Here is a 19,237-nt window from a genome sequence, read left to right as displayed (position 1 = left end):
TATCCTTGCCTCCTTCAAGGCCCGTCTCAAGACCCTCCTCTTCCACCACACCTTCGGTTACCCTCCTATCCCTAGCCTCCCTGCCCTTCACCCCTCCTGATCCCAACCCCCAGCTCAGGCCCAAATCCCGATGTTGCAAGTTTCCCAATGTGAAAGGCACTTTACAAATGTAATTTGTTGTTGGAGCGATCTACAGTGACAGGGTTGGAAACTGAGCAAAGGTAAAGGGGAGGAGGTGATAAAAGACACGGTCGAACAGGTAGATTTTATGACTGAAAGGGGCAGACAGAGGAATAGGTCAGATGAGGAGGTAGGTCAGAGAGGTAGGGAGGTGCTAGGGCATGAGGGGATTTGTATGTGAGGATGAGGATCTCAAAGTCCATCCGTTCAGAGATGGAGCCAGTAGAGCCTGCCGAGGATTGAGTGATAGAGTTTGATGCAGGTGGTACTGAAGGTTCCAGCTTGTTATTGCTGTGTGATTTTGAAAGACCAAGTAACCTGAATTGGTTGCCTCTTAGAGTGTTTCCTGAGGGTATAACTGCAACACATGAACAAATGGGGGCATTGGAAACTACAAGTGGAAACCACTAGGGTGATAACCATTGTATCAAGGTGCCCAGATAGGCCATGGAAAAGTGGTAGCACAAATTAGCAGTCAATCTTTAATCTAACTTTGGATGTAGATAGGCAAACAATAACAAAATTACATTTGTATAGCGCCTTTCACATCGGGAGGATGGCCAAAACACCCTGTACATGTTTGAAGAAGGTGTAACATCTGACATAGGCAATTACAGACTCATTAGCCTGTATGCAACTACTGTATATGCAAGGCTTTATTTCAGCAGGATGTTCTTTGCATGCGAACCAAGAGAATGTCAGCACGTATGTGGAAGAAGGAACCCCAGCTCAACCCAAGATCAAGTATCCCTTCTTGAATAGGAATGTAAAATGTTGCCTTCCCTCATTCAGGGTTCCTTGAGGAGCGATCACTTCAGTTAAGCCGCAATTGAAACTCAGTACAGTAGATGGTGATTTATTTTAAAAAAGAATAAGACCTACGTTCTGTGGAACTTTGATTAGGAAAAGAAAATTTATGTCTGCTAACTTTATGGGTGATCTGCAACTGTCAAAGGCAGAGGTGGAAGCATTATCCTGTTTAGTAATTAAGTTTTTAGGGCACTTCATAGGAAGGTTTAACTCTTAAAACAAAATGTCCTGTAATTACTGTGAAGACCATGGCAGCTCTGTGGCTATTTCTGCAGAGATTTTTAAGTTGCCTTTGCAAAGAGTTGCCTTCCTCTCCTCAATTAATGTGACACCTGGAAGGTTTTGCACCAAGTCGATTGCAGTCTCATTACATTCAGACATTGCCTGGCAACTCTGTGTTTGAAAGAATGTCAAAAGCACTCCCACTCCCACTGACTTATTTTGGCAGAGAATGATGGTTTGTAAAAAGAATAGATTCTCTTTGTGTTTGGGGAAGAGAAGATCGCATTGAAAAACATAGGAAATGCCTATGGATTTTTAATGGGGTGCAGACCAGCAAAAACAGGAAATACTGTGCCTTGTATGTGTTGGGAGAGTTAAAACAATTGGAGGTTGAAGGTATGTGTTGGATTTTTTCCAGGAAATGGTTGCCTTTAACCCTTGAGCTGTGGTGGCACCCTGCAGTGCTGCCTTTCAGGAGTGGGCTTTTGAAGTGAATTGTCATAAACCCAAATTACCAAAGAACCCTATGGTTAAAGATCAGAGGTTTCTCCCTAAGGGGAAAAACTTGGGAGACTTTTTGTCTTCTAAAAGGGAGCCTGGAGTGAAAAACTTTACCTCCTCTAAACTTCGCTGTGTTATTCAAAGTTTTACTACAGATGGTGATATAAATGTCCCTCATCAGAATGTGAACCTTTTCAGAGCACATCACATCCATGACAGCCTCCGACAGTCTGGTTTGTTTTTCTAAGTTAACTTGATGCTTACCTAAACGAGGACTTGCTGCCCCCTTCAAAGGAATTCGGAGCAAGCTATTTCATCAGACCCCAGGCAGTCACTTTAAAATGCTGATAATTCAGTCCTGATTGGTTATTAAATTCAATCTGACTAAGAAGTCAGGATTGATGGGATGGTGTGGGTAGAAGTAACGCCACACGAGAGCACTCAAAGTCATACTCCGAGGTGCATCTAAATACATACTGTTCCTCACCTGCAAGTGCTTAATACCGACGCCAAAAAAAAATTAATTTATGTGCTCTACAGCCATCTTAATTTAACCCTCAGATACAAAGTTCATCTCTCTTTCTACAATTACTTTAGCCACAGACACAAAGCTCATCTCTTTCTTCGACACACATCTGGTATATCTTTCTGCGTAGTAAGCATAGTCCTTGGGTACAGTGCTCATATCTCATTCACCCACCTCAAAACAAATCTGTTTCAATGAAACTATTTCTTACAAAGTTGTTTTTTCAAAGACCTCTCAGCAGTTCAGTGTTCAGATCCCACAATTTGCATCGATCAGTCGCTGTCTGGTAAGTGCATGGTGAAAATTGCTAGCATTGGCAATCTTTTGGTTGTATGCTGACTGTATGCTCTTCTATTCTTTGCCCCTGACCACAATCAATAAGCTATTCACTGAAACAAAAATCTAACTTTACCTCCAGTTTTAGACTGCAGTGCAAATGACCTGAACGGGTGGAGTAAATATTATATTTTTCACCATCAGTCTCTGCATTCGATTGACTAGATGTACTGTATGTGTGGTTACAATTCAAATATTTAAAAGAAAATAACCTGTTTATACCAAAGACTTCAAGAATGTACTGTACCAGATCACCTCTGTTTAGTCGCTCCACAGAGCAGCAGTGTACAGTGTTTTGAGCACATATGGAACAATGAGGAGAAATGGATGAATTAGAAATGAGTGGGAGTTTGAAAGAAGGAATGAATTAAAAACGTACAAGCTCATTTTGTTGGGTATCTGTTCCACATATTCACTGCTCACACTCACTTACAAATCATTTCATGCCCTAACACGTCTACCTCTCCAATCTTGCTCACACCCATGCTTCTACCCGATCCCTTCACACAGCTGGTTCAACCTACACAGCCCCTGACCCCTCTGCTCCATCATCGGTGGCCATACTTTCAGCCACTACACCCCAAACCTCTGGAACTCCTGGGCTCAATCTCTCAGTCTCAGACCCCCTTTATTTTTTAATTCAACCTGAAGACTTTCCTCTTCAACGGTGCCTTACGGTCAACTCCCCTTTCTCCCTGGCTTATCTCCTAGTCACAATTGTTGACCTGAGATCCTCACCTGACATAGAATAATGTGGCATCAATCAGTTAATTGGTGGCCAGTGTGTCTTGGCAATGTAAGTGAAGCTATCTTGGCTGGACTGCCCTCTGGTGCCTGATTGTGAGATGTCTCACATTTTCTGGGATTCTACATTACAGTTTGGCGCAGGAAACCTGCTGTCTGGTGAAGCTGGAGGATATACAGTGTTTCAATGGCAAAAACATGGCCAGTGTCAACCAGACGTGTGATACACAAGCCCCGAACATGTGCCAAACCACGAAGGTACAGCTTTTCTTTGATCATTTCCTCTCTACTCCCCGCGCCCCTCCATCACCCACCCCCCCCCCCCCCCATACATATTCGGACGAGACGCAAACCAAAGTCTGTCTGCAAGAAGTGGGCGTTAAAAGATCCTAAGGCACTATTCGAAAAGAGAAGGGAGTTTCTCCCGGTGTCCTGGCCAACAATCCCACCTCCATGGCTTTTTGTGGGACATTGCTGTGTGAAATTGGCTGCTTTGATTCGCCCACAAAATACACAGTCGATCCACTTTAAGTTTATCCTGTGAAGCACTTTGAAACTTCTCAACAATGTGATAAGGCGCTGTAATGCAATTATTATTATTATTTCTACTCAAATAAGAACCAAATCATGGTCACAGATCCTCTCAGCAATGAGTTACATTCTTATACGCATGGTTCTAACTGTGGGTGCTCTGTTGTTCCTGGTATAGCCTTGTGGTAACATTTATTCAAAGCAATACCTGACTGACGTTAACTAAGTTAAATATTGCTTAAAACCATCCCCCACCTCTCCTCATATGTCATGATCTCTGCTGAAAATTGTGTCGTGCATATGTCAGTTGGTAATAAGAACATGCTGGGCTGTCAGTCCTGGCACAACATATTGTCTTTAGAATAAGAATGACTGGGGTACAGGTGCCCTTGCAACTGTCTCCGAGCATTGAGCTAATGCTTTCAGCAGAGGGGAAGGAAAGAAAAAACAATAAATAAATTCAACCTGTAGGAGAAGCAATTCAATCCACAGGTTGTACATCATAGAAATATGGGGCATGGCAGATAATTGTACTTGATCTGTACTACCTGTGTCCACTTGATGGTCATTTTCTACTTTTGCAGAGATGCTGTCAATGTTGCCTGCTGGGTAAACATGCCCAAGACCAGCAGCTCGGCTGTGAGGCAGCCCAGTTCCTTGAATACAATTGTAGGCAGATCTACAGAGAATGCTGTGATGGAGAGGAGACTACCTCTACCAATCCATTGCCAGACAATAATACACTGCGAGATCCAGCTCTGGGCACGGGTATGAATTCAGGTAAATGTGACTGAACTCTGCTTGTCATCTCTAGGCAATAAACATGTTACAAAATGAGCTGGAGTGTTCTATCCATAGTTTGCAAAACAAATGTGATTTCAAATGCAGCGGAAAAGAAATCGAGTACTGCAGAGCACTGCTGGTAAATGTGATGGCTCTGTTGGGGGAGAGGTAAGTAGGGTTGTGCCCACAATTCCTCCATAGGCTGAGTTGCCGCTCCTTCTACCATCAGTTGGACTGCTGATTGCCTCGCAAGTGAGAGGAGCCGGGTTGGATTCCCAGGTGGGGTGAAACCTTCGGCAAGTTACCTTACTCTATATGCCTCTGCTTACCTAGCAGTAAGTAGGTACCCGGTTGTTAGTCGATTTGGCAGATCGTTTTCCGTAGATAATAATTCCTGAATTTAAGACTGTTAGTGCCATTGGCTGCCGTGTTTCGTATGCAATAATACAGTCAATCCACTTTACAGTATATATTCTGTGAAGCTCTTTGAGGTGTCTCAACTTTGTGATAAGGGATATATCAAATGCAAGCATTATGATTATTCTTATTGGTAGCATCTCCCCGAGGATGTAAAATTGAGGGAGCTGTGTGTCAATACATATTGGAAGCTGTGTGTTAATTTATGGAAGGCTGGGGGCTTCTGCCCACCTTCATCACAAACCGTGATCTGAAAAGATTCCAGTTACCCACAGAATGAGGCAACTATCGTGTGTTCTCTTTTAACATATTTGAAAAACATTTCTGTACTGTGACACAGAGACTTCAGAATGCTGAAATATATCTGCTACAGTTGAATTGGCCGAAACCTCTTTGAGTACATTTGCAGTACTTGGGAATGTACCTGAATATTATCAGTGATTATGGGTTGCAATGTTCTTTCCATTGTCATGCGGTGCTAACAAATCTCTCTGAGACCCCGCGTGAAGGGCGCTATGTAAATGCAAGTTGTTGATGTATTATTTCACTGCATCACTCAATATCGTTCTGTGAAACTGGTTTTTGATTTTGTTTCTGAAATTGGACAGTTTGTTCAAACAGAGAGTGTTTGGGCAACTCTTAGAGTGAACACATTCGTGAACTTCCTGAGAGGGACAGGTCTCCCTCTAGTGGCAGTTCCCCATAACGCACTGTTGCTCTCCTTTCTTTCAGACGAGGTAGAAGAAGTCTGGGAAGCAACACAAGAGGTGGAAGATCCTTTCTTGAACGATCGATGCAGGGGTATGTTTGGATTATAGCACTGTCCCACCCGCTTCACTCACTCAATTTAAGTAACTGTTACCTATTTTTAAACTGTAAATCTGTACACTTTGGGAAAGCGGAATTTCCATTTCATAAAAGTGAGACTGCAGGATTGCTGCCGTTCAAATCCAAACAAATATTGTAATCTTGCGAGGAAAACATTCCTCCGTATCCATATTTGCTCTTGTTGCATTGGGAAGAAAAATGCTTACTCTCGGTCCATCCTGTATGAATGTGTGGCCTTGTGATACAATGAAAACAGCCCTTTTTAATTTTCACAATTCCTCACTTTTCTGTGGTCTTTTGAATTGGTATCTTACAACCAGAATTTCTACTTACAAATGAATTGTCAACTTTCACGTCCCAAATTCCATTGTGGACTTCTAATGAAACAGTTGTTACTGAAGATTTTGCCAATGGACAACTGTAAACTTTGCAAATCAAAGTCTGCGGTGTTAAAATACAGTATAGGCATGTTTCATCAAAGAAGCAGCAGATTTATGCGCTGTCATTCTGTTCAGAAGGTTATAAGCACAATATACACGTGTACAGAATAAGGTGGCTTGTCTGATCTTGGAGCATGAAGTTTTTTCAGAAGTCAAATTAGTTATTGACTCATTCATTGCACCACATACAGAGTGCTTGTCTGATTTAGGCATTTTTTTAGCACAATTTTCACATGAACGTTTTAGGTTCTCTATCTGCCGCACATCCCAGTATACTGAAATGCACCCCGATTTTTGGTACATGGTCCCAGGCTTGTGCATTTTACAGGTTACGCTTGTCAGAAGGAAATTGTCAGAGTTCATGTTCAGTGCTATGTTGCACATAGTGTTATTCCAGGATAAGGCAAAAGGTTCAGAAAGCATGTTAATGGTTGATTGCTTTACAGAATTTGTAAATGCATTTCAGTCACTTGTATGTCTGTCATTACCCTTTGCAGAGCTTACAAAGTGTCTTTTGCAGTACCAGATTGAGAAGCAAATTTTTGTACACTTGCATTCAGTCTCTCTAATCCATCATTGCTCCGAACCACAGGTCCTCTGTTTTTAACCCATTCATTGAAGGAAAACACACCTTACACGGGTCACAGGTTCATAGTTGTCTCAGAGCTTTCAACATCTGAATCAGGGCCCTCAACACGTTTGCGAAAAGCGTTGCAGACATCTCGTTCTAATGTTACACATCTCACAGTAAAAGTCTGGCTCGTGGCCTCGTGATAAAATGATAACAGTTCTTTTTAATTTTCAAAATTCCTCATTTTTCTGCGGTCTTCAGAATTGGTATCATTACTGCTATACTTTCCACCTGCGACTGAATTGTGAAAAAGACCTATTGTTTGAGTTTTGAGGACTGTGCCAAAAGAGATGTGTACACTTTCTTATCTCTTATCTGACTCCCAGACATAAATTGCTTCTGGCCTTATGGTTTGCATTTGCTCAGTAAAATCTTCGTATCTCAATCCAGGAGCAGAGCAGCAACAAAGCTGGACATTATTTACCATCCCCATTCAGAACAAGTCACTTTTATGAATAGCGTAGTGTTAACCGAAGATACGCCCGAAAAATCTTATCTGTGTCTGCATGAAAGAGATTGAGGGATAACCTGCTGAGGCCACATGAATTTTTGGACTGCGCTTGATAAGAACTCTTGCCCACCTGCAAACTTGCATGTTCACCTAATTAAGGTGGCAGTGCATTTTCTTTATACGGGTTAAGTTTGCTGCATCCTGTGTTGAACAGTTTTATTTCTGATTTCTATGGAGATTAATATTCAATGATATCTTGTAGCTCCCCAAGGAGTTGAAAGCATTGTAAACAACTTAATTTCAGATTGAAATTGTTCAGGTGCCTCATTGCTGATGGGATGGTAGAGATGTTAGGTTTTTTAAGACACTGTGATTGGAAGAAATATGCATGAGATAATCTTCATTTCATACCTCATTTCTTTGCTTCTGCTTTTGTCCCAACAGGCGGTGGTCCCTGCAAGCAGCAGTGCACTGACACAGGAACCACAGTTATCTGCACTTGTGATGTGGGGTATAAACTGAAGGCTGATGGGATCACATGTGAAGGTACTCGGAGCTTTCCCTCTTCCTCCAATAAATCACACTGATCTCATGAGACAGGTAGCAAGTTGCAATGTAAATTATCTGAGTAATACAGTGCATTGGGACAGATTGAAACAAATTAAATTCCATTCTTTCTCTGGGACCAGTAAACATACATAATGAGGGAGTTGTGATTTTCATTTTGAGTTCTAACTTTGTATTTGCCTGCAGTATATGAAGAATGCCCAGACCTTTCTGTTTGTTTTGGATTCAGATCTTAACGAATGCCTGACCAGCAAACACCAGTGCCAGACTGGAGAGCGTTGCATTAATACTGTTGGGTCCTACCGATGCCAGCGTGAGATCAGCTGTGGCACAGGCTATGAACTGACCGAAAACAACCAATGCAGGGGTAGGTCATAAGTACTCAGATGAGCGCAAGGTACTGAGAGTAACCAGTGCAGGTGTAGCAAATGTGTGTACAGCTGACGGTGACATACTGGACTTCCACACCGTGAATATTAAGTAGAATTTGTCTCCATGCATAAGGTTGCATATGATCTGCTAAGTTGATGATTAACCCGTGTGACAGTGCGTCACCAACACCTCTGGGGTCATTTGTTCTTAACAGCAATAAGATGAGGGTTGGGATCATCTGAATAATGTGGTGCAGTTTGTGTCTCTCCATTCCTCAATATCAAATGTCACTTAAGTACTTAGTCATGAGTGGGGATGAGGTCAGCTATTTGTGGAATGCAGCCCAGGGTCTCTTTCATGTCGACTTCAAAACAAACTGTTTTGTTAAAAAGGAGATTTTGCTTGGGAAAATCCTCTATTAGAAGCACAAAACTGTTCTTCCCAGTAATTCAGAACAACTTGATTTTATGTAGCTTCCTGTAGATTTTTTAAAAAATCTATATGTTGAAAGATGCAATGGCAAACACTGAACAGGGAAATGAGAGATTTAAGAGCATTGGCCAAAGGCATCATAAAAATGATGTCCTTTGGAGAGTTTTTGAAGATCGAGATAGAAAAGAAGTCGGAAATCAAAGACATTTTGGATGAGAATTCCAGAGGGCAGGAACATGGGTGAAGGTTCACTCACTAGTGGTGGAGCGAAGGAAGTGAGAGCAAGCAGAATGGAAGAGCAGAGGGTATGGATCCGAACAAATATGGCTGGAAAGATTATATAGCCAGGATTGGGCAGGCTGAGGAGGGTTTTGAAAACTAGTACAATGATTGTAAATAAGCTTGAGGAAAGCTTGGAAACAAATCTGTCCTTGAGCCACTGAATGTTTGAATAAGAGTTTCAGCAGCAGTCAGTTTGGAGGTGATAAGGGCATAAATGGGCAATATTCTGTAGGAATTATGGCAAAATAGTGGAATGTGATGACTTTTAGATAATATTTTTAGTTATCTCAGTGGTTGATATTGTTATTAATTTAGTGATGTTAAGTTGCCCTTTATTGTCCGGCAAATAATGTCTGATTCACATTATTTTGATTGATTTATAGTTTCGTATTTTGTGTGACAATAGAAGCCAAGTCTGGCTCCTGTAGTATAGGAGTAGAAGTCCCTTTCTTGGTTGCTGAATATTTCTTGCTTCCAAAGCTGAATTTTTTAAAGTCCCTGTTTAAAAACTACTTCTACCCCGTTATTATCAAACAGAAATGTGATGTACTCAACTTTACCTCCTGTAAAAGGCTGTGAAGTTTGGATTCTGGTGGTTCACTGGGCACTTATAGCATAATTGTTCATTATATTTACTCAGACCACATCCATCCCCTGCTCCTCTCCAACTAACTTGAGCCTTGACCAATTTCACCTCTTTTATATGTGGCATAGTATTCTTTTATATGTGGCATAGATGTGTCAGCCTGGCTCAGTGGTAGCGCTTTTGCCTCTGAGTCAGAAGGTTGTGGATTCAAATCCCACAACAGGCTTGAACTCACATAGTCTAAGCTGACACTCCAATGCAGCACTGGGGTGGTGTGGATTGCATTGTCAGAGATGCTGTCCTTCAGATGACACGAAATCCCGTCTGCCTGTTCAGGTGGACGTTAAACATCCATGGCACTATTTGAAAGAAGGGAGTGTTTTTTTGGTGCCCTGGCCAACAATCCCCCAAATAAAATTGGTCACTCATTTCATGACTGTCTGAGGGACAATGCTATGTGCAATTGTGCTGCCAGGTTTGCCTACAAATATACAGTGACTTCATATCACAACAAATTCTCTGAAGCGCGTTGAGATATCCATCCAATGTGATAAGCCCCTGTATCAAATGCAAGGATTATTATTCAGCAATAATCACCGATAGGAACTGACAAGAGCTCTCCGGTCATGGATAGACTAAGTGTCCTGGAGCAGGGAGGATGTTTCTGCTGTGTTTGGGCTTCAGCCCAGTTGTACAGAACACACTGGAGTATTCCTCATGGCAGTTGGATTGTGTTGTGATTACTGGGCTGTGGAAATGGAACTTGGTTTAGGATTGTAAATCTTGTTGCACCTTGTTCCCATGTACTATCAGCCAGTTCTATCACTAAGATTCAGTGATATCTCCTCTGTTCAGATTGCGTTTAATATAGCACCTTATAATGACTTTGAGACATCTCAAAGCGCTTTACAAAATATACTGTAAAGTGAATTGACTATATTTTATGGGAGAAAACATGAACTGAGGTTTTTGCATAGTTTTCGCTGACGCTGTGCAGCATTATCACAAGGTCAATGAGAGATCAGCACCACTTCCAGGACCCTGGCTGCCATGTCCATGATGGCTTTTCTCATACTGCCCTGCAATACAATCTGGCACCAATGCCTTTTTACCTTCAAGTTTCCTGTGCTGAGCAACTCCTACCGTTTACCGTTCAGTTTTTAACTCCCAAGTGTGTGACCGCAGCTTTGTAAATCTCCTGTGTGTGTTGTTTTTCTATGAGTATTGTTTTATTCTGGATCTAACAGATATTGATGAATGTGAGACTGGAACCCACAACTGTGGGTTTAACTTCCTCTGTCAGAACACACAAGGATCATTCCGCTGCCGGCCAAAGATGCAGTGTGGAACTGGATTTCTGCAAGATGCTCAAGGGAGCTGCATTGGTAAGAATTAGCGATGCAATACAATAAAAATTTACATTGATATGGCACCTCAGGAGGATGTCTCAAGGTGCTAAACAGTCCAGGATTTGCACCTGAATGGGGGTTGACGGTAAGGGGGGTGGAAAGATGGCCAAAAGCGTCGTCAAAGAGAAAGGTCTTTAGGTGGACCTTGAAGGAGGCAAGGGAAGAGGTGACCCAAAAGGACTCCAGGATGGAGTTCCAGAGATTAGGGGCCTGTTGGTGTGGCAGGGGACATGAAGTACGCCAGTGCAATGTTGATATATATTTAAGGAGCAATTTATTGACAAGGAAGAGAGGCAAGAAATGAGATGTGTGGTTTACTCCCACATGAATATTGGAATATGCAGAACAATTTGTGGTTTCTCAATTTACAACCGCACGCCACATGTCGAGACTCCAGTTTACATTCTAGAATGACCCTCCAGTGCAGGACTGAGAAATGCTGTGGTGTCCAAGGTGCTGTTACTGATACTCACATTAAACAGAGGGCAGGTGGATGGTCCGATGAAGCTTTGAAAAAAAATTCTTGATGTCTTGGCCAAGATTAATTGCTCATTCACATAGAGTTGTTCATGGGATCGTGTTGGATGCCATGTTTGCCTACAAAATCGGTCACTCAAAAGCATTAAAAAAAACTTGTATTCAATGTACTGTAGCATATATGGAGTCCTGTAGCATATTCGTTAGAGCACTCACCTCACAAGCGAGAGGATCTGGGTTTGATTCCCGGGCGGGGTGAAACAATAGGCAAATTTCCTTACTCTACACACCTCTGTTTATCTAGCAGTAAGTAGGAACCTGGTTGTTAGTCGATTAGTAGATCGCTTTCCTAGGAGCATTAATCCCATACATACATGTGTGCGTGTGTACGTATGTACGTACATACATACATACTTTGGTCACTGAATCCACAATTGTTTGTGGAATATTGCTGTGCGCAATTTTGCCCACAATGCATATAGTCAATTCACTTTACAATATATTCTGTGGAGCGCTTTGAGACATCTCAAAGACGTGATAAGGTGCTATATCAAATGCAAGTATTATTATTATTATATTGAGGCAAGGTAGCATCTCAGAGCACTGAATTTTATATCCAACACAACAGGCAGATGGGTTCTCGGTGCAATGCCTCACTGAAGACTGACACCTCCAATAAAACAGCTCTCCTTCACTTCCGCACTAGAGTGTCAGTCTGAACTTTGAGCTCAGTTCTAGATGTGTAAATTGAACCCACTACCCCTGACCCAGAGGTAAAATACCAGCAAAATACAGTCAAATATAATCCAATGTAATACAAATATTTTACAGTAAATTGTGTGAAGTGCAGTGAGGTATCCTCCCAGAATGAAAGTGCTATATCAAATGTAAAGGTTATTATGAGTGCTACCGACTGGCTGATAGGTTTATCTTGTTGGGGGACGTTGTTTCAGATATCGATGAGTGTGTCAGCTCCGCCAGGGCCTGCCGCGCTGGATACAACTGCTTCAATACCATTGGCTCATTCGTCTGTCAGCGTAACAACGTGAACTGTGGCCGAGGTTACAGGTTCTCTGATGATGCTTCTCGGTGTGTGGGTGAGTCTGTCTGGCTTCGTCCAGCGGTTCTGGTTAGAGAACCTGTACAATGTGCCCAATTGTGCAGAACAGGATTCTCTTAGAAATTGTTGAATTAGAATTGAGAAAACTGAATCAACCATCAAGAAAATCTAAATTTAAGCTGGACTTTTGTTTGATTGGAATTGGATTGACTGAGTTGATCAATATAACCTTGTAATGCTATATTTAGCTGGTCAAGAAGGCCTGACTGGTGTTGTGGTACCTTTTGGCTGTGTCTTATATTACTTATGACAACATGCTGTTTGTCCCCCTTTGTTTTCCTGTAGATATTGATGAATGTGTAGCAAGGAGCAACCCCTGTGGAGAAGGTCACTTCTGTGTGAATTCTCCTGGCAGTTATCGCTGCGAGTGCAGGATTGGCTACTTCTTTGACAGCATTTCTAGATCGTGTATTGGTAAGCGGGGTGCACTGTGACGTCCACTAGGGTTTGTTCTTAAATCTGACAAAGCAAATCTTAACACTGTTTCTCGGAACAAAGAAATAATGAGGAGGCTATTCCCCCCCCACACACCCCTATCATAGCAGATCATTTATTCCCATTTCCCTATCTCCTCTCGTAGAAACCTTCACACCCTAACTTCCCAAGTAGTTTTATAAACATTGCAAAAGATTTTGCATCCATGGCACTTGTGCGCAGTGTATTCCACATCTTACAGGCCTCTGTGAGCCAGGCTGCTGGTGGAGCAGCAGAACCTCCCTTTTTCCATGTTTTTGTTCTTGTCCTTGCCTGCACGTTATTTTTCCATAAGTTGCCAGCATAGTCAAGCAGGTACCCGCGCTTCCAGTTTCTGGAATCTGCTACCTCCGATTTTCATAGCATTTTTCCCACTCACGCTCAGATGAAAACGAGTGCAGACACTACCCGGGACGCCTCTGCGCCCATAACTGTGAGAACACGCAAGGCTCCTACCACTGCAGCTGCAGCAAAGGTTTCAAGCTCTCGATCGACAAAAGGAACTGTGAAGGTATGAAGCTCAGCGCTCTCTTAAAAAGGAAACATCAACACTGTCTAAACTGTGTTGGATCTGAATCAATCGTTACCTTTACCCGGTGCTTGCCTGGTACATTTCATATTTTCTAAACGTACATTTCATATTTTGTTACGATCTCTCCCTTCCGCAGGCCAAAACTGACTTTTACTCCAAAGTTATCCTGGAGGCCAGAAACAATCCAAATACACTGTTTTCCACCATCCATCAACTCTTCCATGCTCCCCTCTCAAGTCCCCTCTATCCTCACATCAAAAGCCAAGTGCGAAGAGGTCCTGGACTTCTTTGCATCAAAGATTCAAAACATCCGCTTGGCTGCATCGTCTGCACCGCCATGTCCCTTTCCAGCCCACCCAGACCATCTCCTCTGCCTTCTCCCTCTGCCATGGCTCCTGCCAATCACCTGTCCTTACACTCCTTTGCCCCCATTTCTCCATCCTCTCAACCACAATCACCCGCATGAAGTTCATCACCTGTTGCCTCGACCCCCTCCCCACCCAGCTGCTGGTCACTCAACTCCTCCTTCTCTCCCCCCTGCTGGCCAACACGGTCAACCAGTCTCTCTCCTCAGGCTCTGTTCCACTCCCCCTGAAAACTGTTGTTATCATACCCCTCCTCAAAAAAACCATCCTCAATCCCTCTAATCTCTTACACTATCATTCCATTTCCAATCTGCCTTTCCTTGCCAAAGTCCTGTAACGCATTATTGCAAGTCAACTTTGGTCACATCATTTCCTCCACTCCCTCTTCGATCCCCTGCAGCCTGGTTTTTCCCTGTCCACAGCACGGAGACAGCGCTTGTCAAAGTCACAAACGAAGTCCTCTCTGTCTGTGACCAGGGCTCCCTCTGCCTGCTTGTCCTCCTGGATCTCTCTGCCACGTTTGACACAGTCGACCATGCCATCCTCCTCTACCGCTTCTCCTCCCTCATTCACCTCAGAGGGACCACGCTTGCATGGTTCAAGTCCAACTTAACCAACCACCTCCATTTCATTTCATCTCGGCAAATGGTTTCTCCTCCCACCCCCGCCCGGTTACCTGTGGAGTACCATGGGCTCCATCCTTGGCCCTCTTTTGTATGTGGATGACACACAAATCTACTTTGCCTCCTCCAGTATCAACTCCAGGTCCGCCGATGTTCTATTAGCCTTGTCTGGAAGACATCAGAGCCTGGATGAGTGCAAACTTCCTGCAGCTGAATGTGGACAAGATGGAAGCCATACTCTTTCACCGTCACCGTCTTCATTCCGGTGGCTCTAAACTCCTCAACCTCCCTGTGCTCTCTCTCAGACTCACCGAACCAGTGCGCCATTTGGCGTCCGGTTTGACCCACAGCTTCCTTGCTCCCCCATATCCCATCCCTGACCAGGACTGCCTTCCTTCACCTCCGCCACGTTGCCAGCCTCCGACCGTACCTTATCCCAAATGCAGCCGAAAACCTTGTGGATGCGTATGTCACCTCCTGCCTGGATTACTCAGATGCACTCCTTGCCGGTCTCCCCAGCTCCATTATTCAAAAAATCCAGCTCATTCAGAACTCTGCTGCCCGCATGCTGACAAGGACAAAACTCTGTACCCACATCTCACCAGTTCTGGCCAGACTCCACTGGCTCCCCATCACCAAACAGATCGACTTCAAGATCCTCACTCTCACGTTCTGATCGCTTCACTCCCTAGCACCTCCCTACCTCGCGGACTTCCCCAATCCACCACCCAGCACCTCCTCTCGACTGGCATCAGCCTCCTGCTTGTCCCTCGCAACCTCTGCTTCACCATTGGAGCTTACACTTTCAGCCACTCTGCCCCGAAACTTTGGAACACTCTTCCTCAATCCACCGCCTTGCCCCCTTCCTCCCCTTTTTCAAGTCCCACCCTCAGACCTTATTATTCGACCTCCCCACCCTCCCCCTCCCCCACCTCGCCCCATCTCAGAGCCAGGCTCCATCACTGTAAAACACTCTGAGACGCTACCCTGAGTGGAGGGCGCTATATAAGTGCAAGTTGTTATTGTTGTGTGTCTTCTCCTCCAGTCCCCCCACCATCTCGTGCGGTGTTCCTCAGATCTCTGTCCTCAGTCCCCTCCTCTTCATCCTCTACATGCTCCCCCTTGGTGACATTATCCGCAGACATGGGGTAAATTTCCACATGTATGCGGATGACACCCAACTCTACCTCTCTGCCTCCACCCTGAACTCCAGGACTACTGGTGTCTGACCGACTACATGTGCGACATCAAGCCTGGACGAGGGACAACTTTCTCCAACTCAACGTCAGCAAGACCGAGGCCCTCCTGATTTGCTCGTGCCAGAGCCTCCGCACCTCGGGTGCTGGCAGCATCAGCCTCCACGGCTGCACACTCAACCCCACTAAGCCAGTCAGGAACCTGGGTATCTTGTTAGACCCTGAACTGTCCTTTCTCGTCCACATACGTGCCATGACTGGCACTGCCTACCACCACCTCCACAACATTGCCATACTCCGCCACTGCCTCACCCCTCAGGCTGCCGAAACTCTCACCCACGCATTCGTCACATCAAGGTTCGACTACAGGAACTCCCTCCTTATCGGCCTTCCCAACTTTTCCCTTCACAAGCTGCAGATCATCCAAAACTCAGCAGCTTGTGTACTCTCATGCACCAGGCTCCGTGACCCCATCACTCCCACCCTCGCCCGACTCCACTGGCTTCCCATCCCCCAGAGGATTGAGTTAAAGATCCTCGTCCTCACTTTCAAGGCTATCTATGGCCCCTCCTACCTCTCTGACCTGCTGACTCCTTACCAACCTGCCCGCTCCTTCCGTTCAGCGGGCTCCAGTCTGCTCCATGTCTCCCGCCCGACCCGCCCTACCATTAGTAGCCGGGCTTTCAGGTTCTCTGCCCCCACACTCTGGAACTCCATCCCACGGTCCCTTTGCCTCGCTTCCTCCCTTGCCTCTTTCAAGGCCGGTCTCAAGACCCTTCTCTTCGATCGTGCCTTCGGTCGCCCTCCCTTCTCTCTGCCTTCTCTCACCCCTACACTATCCCTCCCCCATGCTCGGGCCCCGACACCCGACTGTTCACCATTTTGGGACGTCCTCCCGATATGAAAGGCGCTCTATGAATGTAATTTTGTTGTTATTGTTGTGTGATCTCAACCATTTTGCTCTTTGTGTGTTCAGATGTGAACGAGTGTGAGGGCAATCCCTGCAGTCAAGAATGTGCAAATATGTATGGCTCGTACCAGTGCTACTGCCGCTCTGGTTACAGGCTCAGTGACACAGATGGGATAACCTGCGAAGGTAAGATATAAATTATTTCCTTATTGTATTTTCTCCCAAATTATCTTCATTGGATTTGGACTTTTTTTTAAGATAAGAGAAATCTGTGATTCTCATATTGTTATGGTCAGCCAGGTGTCTAACACATGTGTGAATCCCTTCACCATGCTTAAGATTTTCCACATCAGACTGAGAATTCCACAAATGCGTAGCACCTACACGTGGAGATTTCTTTGAAATGGAATACGCAGTCTTTCTCTGGAGGAATGTATCCTGCTAACCTAATTCTATAGTTATTTGGCAGCAACTGTGTACCAGCAACATTTCAAAAATGACATTGTGGTTGAATAGGCTCCTGTTGTGTCGTATATGAATAGTTTCCTTTTTTTGTAAGAGGGAGAAACATTGGGCAAATGGAACAGGGCAATGGAAGTGGGAAATTCAATATCAACCTGAATCAATCGCTTTCTTTCAGGTGAAGTGAAAACTAAGTGGATCTCCCCATCCCCCTGCGTTGTATTGTTACTAACACATTTATGTCACCTACACCGATGGTGATATTTCTCTCACTTGGCCTTCCTCTGCATTTGTGACAGATATCGATGAGTGCGCATTGCCTGCAGGAGGCAATATCTGCTCCTACCGTTGTATCAACGTTCCTGGCAGCTTCAAGTGCTCCTGCCCATCAACTGGCTACAATCTCGCTCAAAACGGACGTAGCTGTCAAGGTAAGGTCGATTTCTCCTGTGCTGAACTTTGTTTCATAATTCCAGCTGACGTTTTCAAGTAGGACACTGTTCTTTCATGATCGTGAAAGCTCCAATCATACACAGGCTGCAGTCATGAGGGAGGAAGTTTTCTACCTTTTGAAAAATGCATTTAGGTACATCCTGACTACAAGGACATTAAATTATTTTGGGGGATTTGAGATATAGACTTGATTCTCTCAATTTGCTCTTTTTGTTGTTTGTTGTGAAATGACAGCCAGCTCCTTACAAGGACCAGAAAGGGACACGGAAGGGAGGAACCTCCCTGGACCTCTCCGTGTGAGAAGCAGCCTGAATCCAAAGCCTGAGAGTGGGTTCTCTGGCCACAGGCAATGGTTCACCCAGGAGGCTCAGTGGTGAGAAAAATGGAACAAGGTGGAGGACAAACAGCCTCATAAAGCAAAGCAAAGTTTTAGAATTCAGGCTCGTAATCAGAGACTTGATCAAATAAAGAGGAGTCTTTGTCCTTGATGTTGATGATGATGAGGCATAGAGATGTTTTCAATTGTAATCTAATTTCAGTTGTGCCATTTCCAAAAGTAAATATCCTTTATATGCAACTAAAGATTCCTTGTGTAAGCCTTCCTCTGAAATATATATCCAATGTAATGCATGGGGGGGTAGCACTGGTATTATTATATCAGCGCTGAAACCTGGGAGATGACAGGTCAGATTGGCCCTGATAAACTGTTGGCTTGATCCTACACACTGTCTTGCAGTCTCTGACCTATGTTTTCCGGTTCAGTGCCTATAGTCTTTTGAAGTCTGCATGTCTAGGCCCACACAGAAAAACTGCAGTGGAAGGATGGAGACTTGCGTGCCAGACACAGAGCTGTCTTTCATTCTTGATACAAACTCTGTTGACAAACTCACAACATGAAATGCACATTGAATTCATGACCTCCTTAAGGCCAGCTGCAACATGCTTTTATTTTTGTTGTTGTAGGGTGAAAAACATCATTTACAAATGAGACATGCACAGGTTTTAGAAGGTTGCTGCTGAAACTATTGAACGATCTGGCTGTTCGATTATTTAGATTTTCCTTCAGAAGAACATACTATTTTCAATGAAAATCTCAGGTCATAAAATTCTAGTTAAAGCCACTTATACAATGTGAACTTTCCTGAAAGACACTGAGGTGAGTTTTCAGAGCTGGATCTCTGAATGCTTCGTCATAATGTTGATACTTGAGTGAATGGGGGAAGGGAAGGGAAGCTAAGAAATATCTCTCTGGGGTTGAAATGGCTCTGCTGACATCTGAGTCCTGCCTGATCAAATCAGGCAGAACTGCAATAATCTAAGTCAATGCGAATGGTTGACCAGCCTGTCTGGCTCATCAATGAGATTTGGAGGTGTAAACGAGTTTCTAAAACTGCAAGATTAAGACCAACTGGTAAATATCATATTGTTATAAATAAATTGATGTGCAAATGTTAGAGAGTGCAGCAAAAATATCACCATTATAAAATTGGAAGCTGTAATAATGAAGAGTTTTAAGGGGTGCTGTCTTTAAGAAAACATCTTCATGGACCAGTCGCTCCCCACACTTTATAACAAGA

General features: G+C 44.0%; 1 protein-coding gene across 2 annotated transcripts in view; it reads left to right on the top strand.

The window, feature by feature from the left end:
* Positions 1–19,237, top strand: part of fbln1 (fibulin 1) — a 49,200-nt gene that overhangs the window by 11,929 nt on the left and 18,034 nt on the right. For both annotated transcript variants that reach the window (XM_007894693.2, XM_007894694.2), the window contains exons 3-13: positions 3,454–3,577; positions 4,435–4,630; positions 5,783–5,851; positions 7,845–7,946; positions 8,197–8,334; positions 10,887–11,024; positions 12,479–12,622; positions 12,931–13,059; positions 13,505–13,630; positions 16,812–16,931; positions 17,507–17,638. In XM_007894693.2, the coding sequence (XP_007892884.2) occupies positions 3,454–3,577; positions 4,435–4,630; positions 5,783–5,851; positions 7,845–7,946; positions 8,197–8,334; positions 10,887–11,024; positions 12,479–12,622; positions 12,931–13,059; positions 13,505–13,630; positions 16,812–16,931; positions 17,507–17,638 (1,418 nt within the window). The remainder of the gene's footprint in view (positions 1–3,453; positions 3,578–4,434; positions 4,631–5,782; positions 5,852–7,844; positions 7,947–8,196; positions 8,335–10,886; positions 11,025–12,478; positions 12,623–12,930; positions 13,060–13,504; positions 13,631–16,811; positions 16,932–17,506; positions 17,639–19,237) is intronic.

The sequence above is a fragment of the Callorhinchus milii genome, unplaced genomic scaffold (genome assembly GCF_018977255.1).
Source record: "Callorhinchus milii isolate IMCB2004 unplaced genomic scaffold, IMCB_Cmil_1.0 Scaffold5, whole genome shotgun sequence".
NCBI classification, from domain to species: domain Eukaryota; kingdom Metazoa; phylum Chordata; class Chondrichthyes; order Chimaeriformes; family Callorhinchidae; genus Callorhinchus; species Callorhinchus milii.
This window is presented reverse-complemented; position numbering and strand designations above follow the sequence as displayed.